Source organism: Syngnathus floridae, chromosome 2, assembly GCF_059516105.1.
Source record: "Syngnathus floridae isolate MCC-2025c chromosome 2, RoL_Sflo_1.0, whole genome shotgun sequence".
NCBI classification, from domain to species: Eukaryota; Metazoa; Chordata; class Actinopteri; order Syngnathiformes; family Syngnathidae; genus Syngnathus; species Syngnathus floridae.
The window spans coordinates 9,026,018-9,044,676 of record NC_142414.1 but is presented as its reverse complement, the minus strand read 5'-3'; the positions used below and the strand labels follow the sequence as shown (position 1 = coordinate 9,044,676).

At 45.5% G+C, this 18,659-nt stretch overlaps 2 protein-coding genes across 7 annotated transcripts in view; one reads left to right on the top strand and one right to left on the bottom strand.

Annotated features, from left to right (window-relative positions):
• Positions 1–18,659, top strand: part of LOC148401599 (uncharacterized) — a 79,604-nt gene that overhangs the window by 13,517 nt on the left and 47,428 nt on the right. For 2 of the 5 annotated variants that reach the window (XR_015854270.1, XR_015854269.1), the window contains exon 1: positions 17,530–18,145. The exons of 2 other annotated variants lie outside the window; for them this stretch is intronic. The gene's annotated coding sequence lies outside the window, so the exon portion shown is untranslated. Of the gene's footprint in view, positions 1–17,529; positions 18,146–18,659 lie in introns of those variants that run through there. One more of the 5 variants, XM_088361153.1, reaches the window with a different exon arrangement.
• prox1a (prospero homeobox 1a) lies at positions 1,721–18,285 on the bottom strand. Of its 2 annotated transcripts, none has more exons than XM_088361100.1 (7): positions 17,617–18,285; positions 16,108–16,497; positions 14,769–15,335; positions 13,477–14,694; positions 10,658–10,765; positions 7,131–7,325; positions 1,721–2,867 (listed from the first exon to the last, which is right to left on the bottom strand). In XM_088361100.1, exons 2-7 carry the CDS (start codon positions 16,441–16,443, stop codon positions 2,682–2,684), a joined length of 2,610 nt encoding a protein of 869 aa, XP_088217226.1. In that variant the 5' UTR covers positions 16,444–16,497; positions 17,617–18,285; the 3' UTR covers positions 1,721–2,681. The 2 variants fall into 2 exon arrangements, with proteins under 2 accessions (XP_088217226.1, XP_088217237.1); XM_088361111.1 differs by lacking the exon at positions 17,617–18,285 and adding an exon at positions 17,313–17,498.

The following is an 18,659-nucleotide window of genomic DNA, read 5'->3' as shown; positions in this document are numbered from 1 at the left end:
CAAGTCACTTTCTGGAACTCGGCCCCTCCTCATAAGAGTTGCCCACAAACTACAGTATCATGCCATCTCCGTTGATACCGTGTGTGTGTGTTTGTGCGTGTGTGTGTGATTGACAATGAAATAATCAGCAGGCCAACACAAACACAGCTGTTTTATTGTTGCTCTGTTCAGATGTGCTTTAACAGGCAGACGGTGAGAGAGAGAGAGAGAGCGAGTGAGGAGAGAGAGATGAAACAGAACAAAAGATGCAGCCACCCACCCACCTCGGGTTTAGTCCGTCCCACTCTTTGGCACACGGCAAGCCCCTCATCCCGCTCCGTCTGTGCTTTTTATCGTCTTTACAAGTGCTTCTGCAGTCACGGCCCGATACTCATCTTAGCCGGTCTAGGTCGGCGTGCGCGCGGACCTCCGCCAATGCCAAATTATTCAGCGCAGAGTGAAATAAATCTGAATCCTCATCCAGATCCAGTTCGTAATAGTTCCCACTTCGACCTGACTTGAGTGGAAATTGCTTTCTTGGTTTTTGCACACATTCACACGACACCGGCAGAGGTAACAGTCGGTTGCTGATGCCACACTTTTTTGTCTTTAACTGGCTCTTGGTTTCGTGCCAGTTTTCTTACCTTGCAGTGTAGCGCCGTTAATTGTGAGACCTCAGGGAACATCAGGATGTACAATTTACTTCGAGCATAAGCATTAGAGAGAATGTGTTCAAACTCTGACCGGTGCTAAGAAGTCACAGATTTTTCTGTTTGCTGCTTCATTGCCACACCAAAGGCCAAAGGCTGGACCCAGAACAATTTTTTCTTCTTGTGCATTTGACCTATTTTTGTTTTTGTTATATAAATAGTCTGAACAACTCAATTCCGATTTTTTTTCCAATCTTCAAATCTCACCTGGGTAACTTTCATATGTTCCTATATTGGATAAATATCCGATTGTTTGCAATTGTTCACATATATTCGATCTTGACGTCCAAAATTCGCACCATGGGGGAAAGGGGGGGGGATTGTGAGTTTGAATCTACAACATTGTATTGATTAATTTAATCCCACTTGAAACACAAAGCATAAGTGGACATTTACTGAGATAGCAGTAATTCAGACACACAAGCGACTCTTATATTACACGCAGAAAAATCCAAATTGTTCCTTGAGATTTATGAGATGAGCTTTGTGTTTGTACAATGAATCGCTGGCACTTGAGCCCTGCTGGCGGTTTGGCGCCATGTTCTGCCCGTGTGTGTGTGTGTTTTGATGGTCACAAGAAGAGATGAAAATGCGATCATGAAGGAGCCTTGCAAAGGTGCGGACAGCAAAAAAAAAAAAAACAACACTGGGGAAGCTGCTGGGTATCAAGGGCAGACGGGCCATGTGTGTCCTCACGTGTGCGTGTGCGCGCATGTGCGTGTGCGCGCATGTGCGTGTCCTGCCCCTGCGTCTTTGTACTGGCTAATCTAGGCGTCAGCAGCTTTTTGAGGCTTTTGTGCTGACAATAATCACAGCGCGCTCCTCTTTTCAATTCATCAGCAACAACAAGGAGGGATCACATGTCCTGATGGAGCGAATACGACACAGTTAAAGTGGCCATCATGTTGCCTGGTTACTGCTCGCTTGGATGGTCAATGCCACAAAATAAAACATACTCCGTTTTTTTTTTTGTTTTTTTGGTCAATAATTTATTTTTAGGTTGCGGTGAGACGGGACGACTAAACGAGAGGTCCGATCCGTAGCAAGCTTTAATTAGAATAATTAGCTTCAGAACAATATTAACAGCAATTATCATCATAAATAAAACAGAATGGTCAGAATTGTGAAAACATTGAAGAAGTGAATGTTTCCCTGCTGTTGAAAATGTTACGCGTGACACTTTCAGATTTTTGACTTCCGGGAAGGCCCAGAGTAGAAATTGAAATACTTGTTATTTATCATTGTAGCCAGCCCCCCCATTAGAACCAGTGAGCAGGAAGTCATTGTGAAAAATCCAGGAAGGAACCAGCAGAAACAGGAATGATTGTTGCCGTAAATCTTAGTGTCCAGTAAACACTTCAATACAGCAGATCCACTTTTCACTTCAAGGAAAAGAGATGCCCTCAGGTCTTTTGATTGAATATAAAATAGAAAACAAATGAAGCCGCACACACACACAAAATACGTGTAACCCGACGGATCACGGTGGTGTCGGACCGCAATATACCGAGAACAAACACCCATCAACATTTCGCCGCACCGAATGAGACTAACAGAATGTAAACGTAGAAGGGAAATGAATGAAGGCTTTTGTGGGAATGCTACGGAGCTTCACTAATCAGGAAGTGCGTGTTGGCGTGCATGGGAAAGGAAAGCAAAATTACAGAAACACCACTTTTTTTTTTTTCTCATACATGTCCGTGACACTTAAAAACATCCACAATAAAAAGATCTTTATATATATATATATATGTATGTATATTAAGTTCTTTATTTCTAGTTGGTTCCATTCAGTGTCCGCAAAAAGATGAAGAACATGCATGGATGGCCCAGGAAGAAGTAAATGTCTTCATGTTTGTTAGGAAGAAGGTTGTCTTTGTCCATGACAAACTTCTTGGCATCTCGGGGAACCGTCACGAGCTTCACCCAACATCGGGTTTAGTTTGTGGTGGGTCCACTGGCCTGGGCTTCCTGCTCATCGCCCCTTCTTTGCTAGTCATGCAGCAGTTCCTGCAAGCAGTTTGGAGACTTGAAGGTCTCGGGGACTTCGCTGTCCAGCTTGCAGATCACCTTGTAGATCGCTTTTTTCCATGATGGGTCAGCGTCTTTGCCGGCCACGATGGCGTTAAAGAACTCACGGAGAGTCACCTGGGCTACTTCCAGGAATCGGTCAGGCACCTACAAGACAAAATATAATATAATATAATATAATATAATATAATATAATATAATATAATATATAAATATTGATTTTTTTTTTTTTTTTTGCAAAGTTCTTGTTGTCCTCCACACAATTCCCATTTGTGTGTGTTCCTAACAAGCAGAGCAATACACACCCTCACACAGGCATTTTTTTTTCCCCCTGCCCTTCTCCCGGGGGCAAGAACATACAAAGACACTAAACAATCTGACAAGCTTGCTCTGCCTTTTCTCAACCTTTCTGTGTCTCATTTTTGAATCCCAGACAAGGTACACGCTCCTAAACACTCCAGTAAAGTGTGTAACCCTGTCACACGTGGCAGGACACGCCAAGGTTAGATGCCACCAGAACGGATGGATTGCCCCCCCCCCCCCCCCCCCCCACACACACACACACACACACACACATTGGCGCACTAAATGATTCCCCTGACTCTTGTTCACCACATCCACCGTGTCTCTCTTTTTAGCAGGCCCCTGAAGAGCGCAGTTGTTCCAATGAGGCCCTCTGTCACACAAATGACATGACACATACAAAATACTATGTCAGACCCATTTTGTGGTTAGACAAGAACCGTGTCTGAGCTTAGAAGCAGTTTACGCGACAAGCATGTCGGGTCCGGCCACTAGGGGGCCTAACTCGAAGAAATATACCGATTGCTTCTAGTGTGTGTTTTAATATGGATAATATGGGATACTTCATGCACGAGCGTGAGGCCGGTGGTTGCTTTCATGATCAAAACCACATAGTTTTTAGGGCAAGTACATGCTGTGGTATGTGACCTTTGACATGCTGTCTCCTGACCATCCAGATCCACTTGCTGTTGGTCATTATTGTTCCATCGCCGTGTTTGTGTGCGTGTGTGTGTGCGTGTGTTTGCGTGCGTGTGTGTGTGTGTGTTTTAGACAAGCATCTGCTTCCTTTTTCCTCTTTTACGCCGTGGCTGCTATCAGGCCTGACTTTCGTCACATTGTGCCGTTTGACCATTTGCGTCTCGAAATGTTGTTGTCTTGCTTTGAAATTTTCCATTTCCTCACCGGATCAATAATTTTGCTTGTTCAAGGATAATTTTGAGTGATTGTCAGGAAGGTATAAATCATGTCTCGTAAGGATGCACCTGCTGTAGACTAATATTGTCTACTTTTTTTTTTTTTTTAAATCAAGAGTGCTGTAACGGTATTAGTCAGAATTCTTCAACAGAGTGCTTGTGATGTCATCATGGCCATTTTCTTGAGCTCCTCAACTGGATTCATTTTGCTTGCGCAATAGCTCTGATTGATTTTTAATCTCCTCTCAGCTTGACAGTTGCTCATTTTTTCACTTATTGACAATCCTCTGGTTTTCATATTAGTTACCCATCTAAATCATATTAGTTACCCATCTAAATCTGAAATATATATATGTATATATTTAAATTCAATTGAATTTCATTTTATTATTATGATTGAATTATTTTTTCATTCATTTAACGATTAATTTAATTATTTAATGAAAGCTGAATGTTGCTCTTGAGTCCAACCCAGGACTTGATTTAACCTCCGTTTTCAATTTATTTTGTATTTTTGATGTCTGTGTACATTGGGGTCATCTTCAACCACAGATTTATGATTTACATCTTTTGAAGTAGTTAGTGTGGCCAGCGGGATCGCTTCCATTAAGACTGCAAATTTTATATTTTGAAGGCTTTTCCGTCTTGATAGATGGTTCCTATACATCAGTCGCCTCAGCATCAGCACAAGGACAAGCGGTTAAGTTGCTCTTTGTTCCGAGAGGAAGGGTCTGCTCTGCGTTCTGAGATTGCTTATGTGTGTGTCACCAAAGAGGACAATAGCCCGGGTCATCTGAGCGAGAGGCTGCAGACCACTCGTATCACATGACAGCGGCTCAAGGCCACGTCTTTGTTAGCCGGTCCATTGTCAAAGCTGAGGAGACAGCTGCGGAGGGGAATCACTGTGTACACACACACACACACACACACACACAGCAACACACACACACACACATAAACCGTCCCCTCGTGACTCCTCGTGGCTCAGTGACAAAGACGATGCCTTCTTCTTCTTCGTCCCAACTGGAAGACACTCGCACATGCGCATGCACGTAGGCAGGCATTCTCCAAGCACATCGCTATATTTATAGTGACAGAAACTGGCAGGTGGCTTTGTCTGCAGCAACGTCCGCTCTCTGTCCACTAGCGCCACAAAACTTATTCTCCGTGGGTTTAATTAGACGACTCGAGATAATGGGCCGTTGAGATGGGTGCATGGAAAAGAATAGGAAGCGAGCAGATGAATGGCTGAATAAGACGAGAGGATAGATGAAAGAGTCAAGTAAGGGAGAAAGGCGTGAGAAGTCGAGAAGTCTTTCATGCGGCACAGTGCTTATGAAATCGGATAGCCCTGAAATGTGACCCCCCCCCCATTTGAAGTCAAAGGGCAGAATTTATAAATCGCCACACCCACCCTCGGAGGGGACTCGCTCAGATCATCACAAATGAATATCTGTCAAATAAAAGTACACAAGTATGTAAACACGAGCGTGCATGTATTTTTTGGGTTTTTAAAGCCGAGCGTATCGTTTTGCCGATGCGGAGTACAAAGTGCCGCCTCCATTGGCTCGTTGTGCAAATATTTTACAAGTGTTCCCAAACGCCTCGTGCAAGTTAAGGATGTCATGCCCAGTGCTGTTGGCAGACTTAACGGAGACTCGTCGGTCTGGTCCCAAAAGAAAAGGAAACATTTCTCTTCCTCTTGGCACTGGCAAGACCTGACACCACAGTGTCCTGGCAAAGAAAATCCCTCAGTCTCCCTTTTTTTTTTTTTTTTTTGAAGTTGAGACTATTCCCCATTACCTTTCCCTTTCTGCCGCCGCCCCCTCCCCACGCCTCCCTCATTAGCTGGCAGCCGAGCTGTAATTAGGACAAAATACTTCCAGAGAAGGGGCGGCGGGCAACGGTGGGGAGGGGGAGGACTTGGTCGATGAAGGAGAGTGAGGTGGAAAGGAAAGAAGAGTCATAAAATGTGGCTGGAGTGACGGCAAGTAATTAATGAAGATGCAATAATTACGGCAACATGGATCAATGAAATATCGTCGGCAGGCCGCCGTTTATGTTAAATGCTGACTCTGCGCAAATGGCGTTAAAAAGCGAACATGGTGATGCTAACCAACTGCCCCAAAGCAAGCAACGGACAGGTGAGCTCAGATGAGGAGCGAGCCGCAAAAGATGAGCGAGCTTGATAACCCACCAGGAGGAGGACAGAGTCCGAAGGACAATGGGGGGAGGAGGGGGGGGCTGACGGAGGGACAAATCAAGGTGGAAGCGTGATGCTAAATTTGGCTAAAAGGAGAAGACTCCTGTGCGCGGCGGAGACTTGCTGAATCGGCCTCGGTTCCGGTTTCACGCCTCCGAGCTTGACAAAGAGAAAGAGTCCCTGGCCGCTAATGTTCCCTCAGGGCGGGCAAAGGAAGGAGGCAGGTGAAGGTGGATGCAGACAGGAAAGACGACAAACTCTGGCAGGAACAGATATCTTTCTGGGATTTCTAAAATAGCGGCTTTATTTCCATGAAAAAGTCTGACAGCCATTTAAAAAAAAAAAAAGAGGCTCTTCAAAATAGACCCTAAGCCAAGATAATCCATCGACTAAAAATAAGAATCGAAACAAAGTCGGGGGATAAATGCATACACTGAAGTCATCATCCAAATACGCACAGTGGAGCGTCGTCTCTTAAAACGTCCACTCGATAAGTTAAAAAGTGTTTTTGCTTGTGTGCATGACGCTAATGGTTATCTAAATGCTGCTGATGTTGTGTCAGAGTTTCAAGGCCCTCAGGTCCCCTTCCACTAATATTGGGAGAAGACAAGTGAGGGGGAGAATGTGACTTGCGCAAATCGCTTTGACAAGGACACCCGCGCCTTCAGCGGCGTCCTCTTTCGCCTCGTCGAACACACACACACGCACACACACAAACATGCAACATCCACACCTCAGCAGAAAATCGGGAGGTGACTGTTGCGTTCCGAACAGCTGACTTGGAGGACGTTTACAAAAGCCAATTTGTGTAAAACATTCGAGCCAAGCTACTCTCAGCATACCTGACTTTGGTATTATAATTTTCAAAATCAATAGGAAAAAAATGTTTTAAGTGGGGCTAAGAATTACTCTTGAGACAAGTGAAAACTTCCAACATTTTTTTTCTCCTTACAATATCGTGACAAAACTTGCATGTGTTGGTGGACCTACCTCAAAGTCGTTGGCTTTGTTGTAGTGCATGTTGAGCGCCCGAAAGAGTTCGGCGTCGCGGCCCACCGCTAGCTCCTCGACGGCGGTCACGCCCTCGTTGATAGCCTGCCGGGCGTATTTCTCCATCTGGATGTAGTAGAACTCTCGAAAATTGCTGAACCACTTGATCAGCTGGGAGGTGATGCAGCGGTTGAACTGCAAACATGAAAAGGAAGGGTCAGAAAAGTTTGAGCAATTTCATCTGATGAATGCTTTGCAATTCTATGCTTTGCTGTTGGCCACTGCAATCGCGACATCAGAGTAATGCGGTACCTTGACTTAATTGGGTCAAGCTCGTGACACATATCAATATCAATCAGTATTCCTTATTGAAATGAATTGAAAATGCCATTAATCTGTTGTAGTTACAAAATTTAAAAAATATATTTTTTTGTTACGTTTCATTAATTTATTTTTGGGCTTATTGCAGGTCTTTCCATGTTTTTTTTTTAACAATTATTTAGGTTTCAACAAATACAATTAAACAAAATTAATATCTAATATATAATTGATATAAAATAATGTAATGTAAAAAATAAATAATTCTAATTAATTACATGTGATTTTTTTTTTTGTCACCATAACTAGTCACAACAGTGTGCCTGAGCTGTGTGAGCAAAAAACAACTTGTAATTGGAAAAACTCATAAGTTGGGCCACTGTAAAATCAACTCACTATTGTAGCCAAATATTTCGTTGCTAAACGGCAAAATGCGCACCTCCGACAGTGCAATTTAGCTCATCCCGGTCGCCGCTCTGCATGGGAAATGGGAGGTGACAAATCGCTGAGGGCATGCCATGCCACTTTGTGTTTACAACCAAAAGATGGAACCATCCGGAAAAAAAAAGCGTCAAGTGATGCACCCACAACCCCCCCCCATCACTCACTTTGATGCCAGAAAGCCAAACTTGAAGATCTGCATGCGCTGCAGCTTGGCCCTTTTTGGGGGAAGGCACTTTGAATGTGCACAATCAACATAAATTGTCGCTTGTTTCTTTTTTTGCTGTGGTGTGGAAGTGACACACCAGCATGTAATATGCGCATCTGCCGTCATTAAACGTGAAGAAGCTTCAAATTGTTATCTTAAACATGTACCGTAATGTCTAGACTATAAGCCGCACCTAAATATAAGACACACAAGCTAAAATTAGGGGGAAATCCTGTTTTGTTCATTTATAAGCTGCAGACTTTCCATATAGGAGAATATGCACAAATTATACAATATGATAAAAAATCAAGAAAAATCCATAGATAAGCTGTACTTTTTTTTTTTTTAGGTATTGTTGGCGCTTTTGTTTTAAATTTTATTTGGTAGAAGCATAGCATCCGTACTGGACTATAAGTCGCAATTTTCTAAGCTTGTGCAAAACGTAGCGGCTAATGGTCCGGAAAATATTGTGGTTATCAATAACTGAGCAAGACTATTTTGTCATCTTTAGTGTTAAAATAATTGCTAAAGGAGCTGTTGCCGGTTCACACCCCAATCTTGCCAAATTGGCTACGTAACACCAATTAGCAAAAAGGAAAAGAGGCGGGCAGGACGCTAATGGATTCCCGGAGAAATGATGTCAGCGACCTCTCAAGGAAAAAAAAAGAAAATCCAGAGTAACGGGGGGGACGACGCGCACGCTCGTCACGCCAACCCTCTCTTCCGGGAAACTTGGGTGTGAGATGAGGAGTGAGTGTCAAATTAATCCACGTCCCCTCTAGCCTTAACGAAGCCTTAATTGCTCTCGCTTACTCTCTCAAGACGGGACGGCGACAACCTTGAAATCTTTGCGCTCGCATCTGAGTGTCTCCTCAGAAAGAGAGGGCTATTAGCGTTGTCCATCTATGTGTGTGTGTGTGTGTGTGCGTGTGTGTGCTCGCACTCCAACCCGCTTCCCACAGCATGGCCCGGCCCGTCATTCTACACAAGAGGCTCATCTTTAAGAAGTGCTTTTCCCAGAGACAAGTCCATTCAAGTCCAATTAGTGTGAGCCATTCAGGGTCCTAATTCCCTTACAGTGAATCTGCCTGATCCTTCGCACACATGCTACTTATTGTTCCCAGGGAGGGAGGGGCGGGCGGGCGAGCGGGACGGCAGCGAAAGCGCGAGTGAGACACTGACCCGGATTTTTGCAAATATGATAATAATGAGGGCAATGAATGCAATGGGACAATGAAGCAACACATGATAAAGTAAAAGGGCAGCCTGGCTCATCACAAATAGGATTAGTTGAGCTCCAGTTTATATTAAATGAAATCATATGCTCCCATAGATACATTTGCCGGATTAACGTGGATTATCTGTCAATTAAAAACAAATTTATAACAATAAAATGTTATTTGCATAAAATGCTAATATGACAGCAGACTCTTTTCTTGGAGGATGATGAGGCCTCCGATTTTTTAGGTAGTTTTAAACAACGTAATTGTGGTGTTGAATTAATATCCGAGATTATCAATATCATAATTCCTCCTAAAATATAATTCGATGTGTGCAGGGTTGCCTAATGTGGCCAATGAATGTTTTTTTTTTTTTTTTTTTATCAGTTGCCAACGATTTTGTAATGTATGTTAGCGCATGTGTGTTTATACTTAATGGGCCATCAGTCTCAATCGTGCACACATATGAGCAGCAGGTGAGCTTAGCAACCCAGTGTTTGCCTAGCAACCCCATGTCCCGGCGACCCTTGTTACCATGGCAGCCAACGGGGATGTGGCACTGCCTGGAGGAAGTGGTCACGGCAGATATGAGCCACAGGGCAGCTGGTGTGTGTGTGGGTCTGTGTGTGTGTGCGCACACACACTCATTTGAATGCCATGTCCCGGATCCACGAAAGAACCGTATGCTCTTTTGCAACAAAACACATCGCAGCCTGTAAACACAAAACAATCAGCGGCTTTGTTTTAAAGCTGCCGTTGTTGTAATTTGTTTATGCCCCTCTCCTCGACGCCCCCCCCCCCCGCTGTCATTTTCTCAGAATTATCACCCCCCCCCCACATGTGTTAAACTCAGCTTAAGTTAATACATACCATCTTCTTATCTATGATTTAAAATTTCATTTTTTGTCGCCCTGCCCTCCCACCCCAAAAATGCTACTTGTAATTTCACAAGTGAAAGCGAAAGTGTGTGTTTTGAATGAGCTGACAAGATGGAGGTTGAGGTCAGGATGGAGGAGGGTTAAACAGTTTGGTGAGAGACAGAGTTGCCCCCCCCCCCCCCCCCCCCCCCCCACTGCCCGCTTCAGGCCGATTAAGGCCAAAAATTCTAATTGTGCTCCAAACATGCGACAGACTGGAGCACCCATCTGCGGCATGCACAAATGCTCAAAATATAAAATAAATAAACCAAATCCACACAAAAAATGCTTGATGGATAATTTTCCCATCATGTAGCTGCACACCTGACCACCTTTGCAGCTAAACCTACAATATATTTTTTTTATTTCCGAAGTGAACCAAAAGTGTGCCATTTAAGTGTCCAAAAGAGAGTAAGTGCTCACCTTGACGTCGGAGAAAAAGATTTTCAGCATGTTGGAGGAGGGATAGCGAGTGTAGAAGAACATGAGCTTGGCCTTCTTCAGGTGGTTGGGTGACAAACCCTCTTGGATCTGAATAGAAATGTTAAGGTGGCAACAAGCAGTAGTTTATGAGTGTCATATAATACACACTGTTCCTGGACAAAAAAAAATAGAGACCAGGATGAAATGAAAAGAGTAGAAGATGAGAGGAAGCCAAACACATGGGTGGATTTTGGAGCCGATGTTGCTCTTTCAGTCTTAATGAAAATTTGTTGACATAGACTGATCATTTTGTCGCCGTCTCTGAATTTATTTTCTGAGCTTCGCAGAGATTATTATATCAATTATTTTTTGTTAACAAATAACTAAACTATTATGCTGATTTACTGAGATCTGTCGCTGCTTTATAGCTGCAAATAAAATACCATTCTTTTATTATATAATTATAAATAATTATAAGTAATTATATGAAATATAATAATTATAATATTCTAATAAAATAATTATGAAAAAAAGACACTTCAATTTAAAAAAACAAATATAAACAATTATGACAAATAAGTATATAAAATATAGAAAATAATTATAATGATTATGATATTCTAATAAAATAATTATGAAAAAAATTATCAATTAAAAAAAATAATTCACGTAGTTTTGGAGGCAAAACGGAAATTTGTTGTACCCTGTGTTGGGCATGACCAGGATAAAAAAGTACGAGTTACACTAAAATGTAACAAACAACTTTCAACTTGCAAGTCCATTTATATATCTTTGAAAAATAAAATTTGTCGAGCTTTGTGGCGGTGCGATGGCGAATGTGTGCAAGTTTGTGTATGCATAATACATGCACGTGTGCAACGACAGCTGTGCCCCGCCGCTCTGCCATTTTGCCACCACATTAACAGCCCTATAATCTATCAGTGGAGATGAGGCAATCAATGTAACCCCCTGCAAGGTCAATTAGTGCGCACGCACACACGCACGCACACACAGAGAAGCCCCAGGGGCCCGATATGGCTCCAAATAGGAGAAAGAAAAAAGTTCAGTGTAATAAAAGAAAAAAAAAATGTTTTTAGTCTTACATTTGACAATTCAGCCACTTTTTTTTTTTTTTTTTTGCACTTATCACAAATAAGCCACGAGCAAAAGTGGAAGTGAGTCCTGCCCAGTCATTCATCTTTCATTGAGCCGCGGCTACGCTAGTTAACATCAAGCGACACCATTACCTGTTTAACATTCATGCCAACCTGTCACGATGGGCTGGGCGGATAATACGGCCGCGTCTTTCAAGCCTGTTTTAATGTAACAGCTCACAAATTTGACAAACAGCGTTGCGTTGAAACGATTGCGCGTACGTGCGTGTTACGGTAACTGCTAGCCAGTGAATAAACAAAAGCGACCGCCGATGTGCCTTCCTGTTCTTTATTGTCTCTTTATCATGTGTGTTGATCCTGATGCGCGTTGTTTTGCGAAGGGCTCGCCGCATCAGCTGTAACCTGACCTTGCGGCCAGGTGTGTGCGTGTGTGTGTGTGTATGTGTGTGTGTGCGTGGGTGGGGTTGAGCGAGCTTACAAGGAAAAGAGGTGGGAGGGGAGCAAATTCATAAATGAATTGAGGACATCTGCTCGGCTAGGCACAAAGGATTAGCGACACACGGACCTGAGTGTTTGTAGGCGGTCGTGGTCCGGAGGATCACTTGATGCTGATAGCCCTCGTCTGAGTTTAGTCTTCTGTAGAAGGATAAACTTTAAATTGATTAATTTGGCAAAATTGATCAAGGTCAATTTTTACTCCAATAATTGTTTGACATTTTACTTTTGGGATGCCGTCTTGTATTTTCTATCTTGAGTCGTTGGTGATGTTTTCTGAAAAGCGTCTGAGCTTGAGGTGTTTGTTTTTGCCGAGTACTTGGCTAAACATAATCAGAGATAAAAAAGTATTTTTTCAAGTCGTTTTTCCTTGAATGAATGTAAAAGCATTTAGAAACAAAACAGCAGGCTCAAGAGGCCTGGCTGACCCCCCCCAAATAAAACCATTTAAATCAGCTTTGAAGCAGAACACTGAGATCAAATCATCTGACTGCAAGGAATTCCTCTTTGTAAGGTTCAAAGTCTTCTTTTACTCCCGACTTTGTTCTTCAAACCGTGTCCCGTGTTTGCAGCGTGCGACTGTGAGAAGCCCTCTCCATATGAAAGGTTAGGAATGAAAAGATAAACAGCTACCTGCAAACACCTGTCCACAAGCAAGCACGCTCCGGGGAAAAGGGCGAACATGCATGTGAAAGGAGCAAATACACACGCAGCTGCCGAGCAACCCAAAGGCCGACCAATCAAAGTGGCGCTCGCAAGCGACTCAAGGAGCAAGACGGCGTTGTAAAAGCGGACACTTTTTGAAAACTGCCATCAATGAGCCCGAGCGTCTTTTCCTCTCTTTGAAACGTGATTAGCTTTGAGCTGTTGTGTGCAAGGTGTTGACCCAAAGTCCCCCTCCCTCCTCCCAATCGACCCACTCGCTTTGAGCGTCTATGTACAAAGTCTGCGTCATGAAAGCGAGCTAACGGCACGAGCTACCCCGGATTTAAAAGAAGTTGAGAGAGCTGCGTGCGACCCGTTTAATCTTCCCCGCTCTTGCAAGACCCGGCCGCACCTCGTTTCATCTTCCCCTCTCGGCACGGGAACAAGAGGGAACCAATTAGCGAGGACTAATTGATATTAAAGACTTAGCGCCGGTGGTGTGGGCAGATGTTAGACCCCGAGACACCTTCCGCAATCACGCACGTCTTGCGGTGAGAAGGATACGGTGCCGCTTGAGTACGGCGAGATGTCGGCCATATCTGCCAGGTCACCACATTCCGACTTGATGAGTGATAGGGACAAACCTTCAGGCCCATGTTGACTCGGGGAGCGCTGTCTGTTGTGGTGGTGAGCCAGGTGCCCTGCTCCTAAGGCGGCCATTTTGGTTCTCAGGCTCACAGTTTCACGGGTGGCGTCCATGGAATCTGGCGAGGTGTGGCTGTGGTGGTGGTGGTCCTTGGGCCCCGAGGCGTAACCTGTCCCCCCGCCCAGAGGACCGTGGAAGGGGTAGCCCATGAGTGGGAGGGGGAACGGGTGGCGAAAGGACGGGGGGCTGAAGCCGAGAGTGGCTGTGAGAGGCGAGGGGTGGAGGGAGGGGTGGTGAGGAGGAGGAGGAGGCGGCGGAGGAGGAGGTAGAGATGGGTTGTCGTCACCGTTCCCGCTGCTCTTGCGCACCACCAGCGGCAGCGCCTCCGTTTGATCGTTGGGCGTCGGCACCCCGCTTAGCCGGCCGTTCATACCGTTGAACGAGTCCAACGGGCTCGGCACTATGATGTCGCCGAAGCAGTGGAGTCTTTGATTGGAGGTGTGGTAATTGGAGGTGGGGCTGCCATCGCCGTGGAGATTGAGGGAAAAGGCACCCCCGCCAAAACGAGGGTCCGGGGTGAGAGAAGGGAGCGGGCCAAAGGGCAGGGGGCCAGAAGAGGATGAGTTGGAGGAAGAGGAAGGGGCGGCCGGCGTGCTGTGGCAGCCGTGATGGTGGCTGACGGCCCGCTTGGGCGACGAGAAGCCTTTCACGACCGTGTCGACGACTTGCGACACGGCGCAATTTAGCTCCTGCTTCAGTGTCTCCGCTAACTGCCTCCCCCCTTGCCTCTTCATCATCCTCTCCCCGTTCCTCTCCTCGTCCTCCTCCTCAGCCCTGCCCACCACATCCTCCTCCATCTCACCATCCATCAAGGCCTGTTGTCGCAGTAGGGCTCGGGCCCGGTCAAGGAACAGACCCGGGTCCAGCTCTGAGAGGTCATCGTGGCGCCGTCGCCCTCTGTCCCTGTGCCTCTCCTCGAGGCCATCGGAGCGGATACTGTCCTCAGACAGGTTACCGTCCTCATCCCTCTCGCCTCCTCGCTCCGCCTCGCCACCCTCGCGGTTTTCCTCCTCTTCCTCCTCCGTCTCGGAGTCGTAGATTTGGTAGAACTTCTCTTGAAGTTGCCGCAGTTGCTTCTGAACAGGAAAGAGAAGAGGTTGTTGAGATGAGTGTGTCTTCCTCCTTGCAAGCACCTCTGTTGGTGACCCACCTGCATGTCTTCCAGCTGCAATTTGAGCTGTCGCCTCTCCTCCTGCCGCTGCTCCTGCCTGGAACACACCAGCTGGGTGAAGCTGTGCTGCTGCTGAGGCAAGCGCTGCTTCCTCTTGTTCTCTCGGTACACCTCGCCAGCGCCGACCCCTCCGGCCCGCGAGGCGGGAGAGCCCAGGAGGGAAGAGGAGCAGTCCGTGCCCCGTCTGTGGCCGTGACTTCCGCCGTCGCCTCTGTGCTCGTTCGGGTTGTCGCGGTTGCTTTCCTGGCCGCGATCGTCGGCGCTGGGCCGAACCAGCGGAGAGTGACTCATACCGCGAATGATGTTTTCCACCCGAGCACGCTTGGCCCGAAGGTGCTCGTCCGACAGCCTGTCTAAGTCAAACGTGGAGAGGGACATCGGCTGGGCGTGGGAGCCGAGGTTGGAAGGGGGTAGCGCTCGTCTGAATGACGGCGGGGCCGAAGGTGAAAGACAGTTGGACGGGCTGTCCCGGTCCTGAGAGGAGGAATTGCTGCAGGCATCCTCAGCCTGGATCTCAGAGCCGCCACTGGACAGACCTCCGCTGCCCTGAAATAGACAACAATCATGGACTGATATTTTCATGGGACAGAATTACGCTTTGCTGGTACAGCTTTTGGAATGGTGTCAATTTGGTGTCACCTCAAAATAACCCAACATGGCCAAAATGTCTAAACCGCCGGCAAACAAAGTGAGTAGTACACCCCTGAGTGAAACTGTACCAGTTGTGCCCAAGTACACATTTTCACTTTTGGGTGTCTGTCAAGTGACTCGTTTTGTGTTGCACCCTTAAAAATGCTGGGTTGTTGCAAATTGGGTTGTTGGGTTGACCCAATTTCCTGGGTTGGTCCAATTTTTAACCCAGCAGTTTTAAGGGTATATTGATGTAGTTTAAAAACACTTGGGTCAATAATAACCCAAATTATAAAGGGACTGACCCAACTTTTTGGCTTATTTATCTTAATCAAATAATTGGGTCAAATGAACCCAACAAACACCCCAACATTGTTTTGAGGAATATTCATTTGACCTTATCAAAAAGTTAGGTGAGTGACTTTTTACCCAACATGGGTTAAATTTTGCATTTAGAGCTGATTTTAGAGTTCCCACTCTGATCAATATACACAATAAGACTGAATCCCATAAAACCGGGTTACCCAAATTTATCTCAACCAAAACGTTGGATAAAATGAATAAGACCCAACAAAATGTGTTGTGGGTTATTCAATTGATTCAACTTTTAGGGTAATGTCTTAGTCCCCGAAATGTTTGGGTTATTTCTGACCTGACTTAGTCATCTCACTTGAAAATAAAAAGGTACCTGGAAGCCCGAGTCACTCCCCCCATTCTTCCCCATATTGTTCTTGAGAAGCTGCGAGATGATAGTCGCCCCGGTGAAAGGCATCATGGCGTCCTCGTACGAGTTGGCCCTCTTCAGTAACTTCCTTAGCACGTTTGATTTCTCTCCATCACCGTTGCCACCACCGTGGCCTCGACCGACCAGCGAGCAATCTCCGTCCCTGTCGGGGCTGTGGGATTGGTTCATGTTGTCCAGGAGGATCCCCGTCACAGCGCCCACGGTCCGTTTCACACCGATGTCCACTCGTCGGCGCTTGGTCTGTCTGGTTAGGAGCGTGGCGCTGTCATGATCAGGCATCACGCAGGGCAGCTACACTGAGCATTACCAGGCGTCCTCTCAAAGGCACTGAGACTGTGCGGAGGGACACAAACACAGTTTACAACTGTCCGTCCATTTTCCGTCCCACTTTGGGTCACGTTGACAGCTGATTACACTTGATGTCATTTTACTTTTTTAACTGCTCATTTATAATTCAGGAAAAACTCTGATCATCTGTTTAAATTAATTGCATTTATTAGTAGACTTCTCAACACTCACTTTAAAAGCCATCTTCTCTTCAACACAAACGTTTCTGTAAGGTGTGTGTATGTGTGTGTACAAACCAGCAAACCCACAAGCTTTGTTAACTCACTCACTCACTCACTCACTCACTCACTCACTCACTCACTCACTCACTCACTCACTCACTCACTCACTCACTCACTCACTCACTCACTCACTCACTCACTCACTCACTCACTCACTCACTCACTCACTCACAGGAGAGATGTCTCAATAATGAGGTCCCATTGTTGCTCACTTTTCCATCATGTGCAGCTAAACACAAAAATATTTCTCTAACACTTCCGCCAATTAATTCTCGCTTTGTGTGGCTTTGAAAGCATATGTGAGAGTGTGAAGCTTTGAATGCGTGAGCTCCCTGACTCGCCCGTATAGTCATTTAGAAGTGCGGCATGACACGTTTTAGAATCTGAGACAACATTTTAATTCGCCCATATTTATACAAAAAAAGTCTAAATTGACTTTTAGCTAAGTTTGAGTTCATGTTGCATTTGGGTCAGGAACTTTACTCATATTTCCACAAACAATAATATTCTGCATTCCTTTTTAGCACAAAATGTTATGAAGTTTAAAAAAAGTTGAAAAAGGAATAAACCCATACGAACTTTCGACTTTGTCCAGCATTTCATTTGAAGCTCACAAAAACCTCCGCGTTTGTTTCCACGCACGGGGGTCCCACGTACTCTGCCCGAGTCGGACTCGCGCGCACGCTTGACATGCCAGCAGAAATAGTTTGGAAATATTTTCCAAATTTAAACGTAACCCCGTGAAGTTGCCCACCCAAATATAAACCTTGGAACACACGATTAGACACTAAACAAATACAAACACGCGTGGGCGAGCTGAGCGGGGGTCAGAGTCCTTAAATGCCCGTAAATCAGGTTGATAGCGGCGCAAGTTTCTACTCACTTGCTTTTCCACCGAGTCAGTTCAGCCCAGAGAAAAAACGATCCGATCCGCTGACGTCTTGTAGGTCGGAGCCGATGAGTGACTGCTCCGACGCCGTGACAAGTGTTTGCGAGCTCTCGGGAGGTGAGCGTGTGCGTGCAGGGTGGACCGGGAAAGGCGTGCGTGAGAGGGACAGCTTGAGAGAAAGAGAGAGAGGGGAGTAGAGAGAAAGAGAGAGAGAGAGAGGAAAAAGAAAGAGAGAGCTTGCTTCCTCTGAAGGATGACCAATGTTGGGGGGGTAGCCGTGCGCGCACCGGCCCGCCCGCCACTTTCCACACTTGAGTCGTCTGATTGACTGACAGACTGCAAGACTCCACGCAGAGACGAGCGAGGAAGGGGATGCCAAGACGCCGCGTCACGCGAGGCAACGCCCCCACCTGACCAATAAGGAAGAAGTAGCCGGACCGTCGGCTTTTATTTAAGAGGAGCCCGGGAGCGCACAAGCGGAGGACGACGATCATGAACGTAAAAGAGAAAAGACTGCCTGCAGGTACACTCGCGGAGAAGCCGAAAATCATTAGGAAACACAGAGTTGTGATTTAGACGACTTTTTGTGAAAATCTATCAAATGTGTTAAGTTTGTAAATATTAAATAATAAATGTAATTTACATTAACTACATTAAGTTCCTCTTTGTGTGTATGCTCTTGTTATGAACGTCCGCTGCGGCTCACTTAATAAATGCAGAACTTATCTAAAATTGTCTGCTTCCTCTCTGATGTTACAATTACGCGTCTGTTACGCACGGCTTTGAATAAAAGTTACAACGTAACAAAATGCGCATCTTTGTGGCTCATATTTAAATACGTTTTAAAAAAGGCTTCAACAATAAAATGTATAATGTGCCTCTAATTTACACTTGTTCAGAGCTTCATGTCTTGTGGCTCTGCTGAGTTGTGACTGAAGTTTCGCGTTGATAATGAGCCAACGACGCAATTTACATGATAGAAAACAAGCCATAAAGTCACATTCGCTGTATAAGAAAAAAAAATTTTTTTTCTGTGT

What these genes read in the sequence shown, in the direction of transcription:
- prox1a (XM_088361100.1), bottom strand. Translation starts at nt 16,443, where the DNA reads ATGCCTGATCATGACAGCGCCACGCTCCTAACCAGACAGACCAAGCGC. An exon ending in GGAGTGACTCGGGCTTCCAG is followed by an intron (nt 15,336 to 16,107) that starts GTACCTTTTTAT and finishes TGTCTATTTCAG; the next exon opens with GGCAGCGGAGGTCTGTCCAG. An exon ending in TCTTTTTCTCCGACGTCAAG is followed by an intron (nt 7,326 to 10,657) that starts GTGAGCACTTAC and finishes TCATGTTTGCAG; the next exon opens with TTCAACCGCTGCATCACCTC.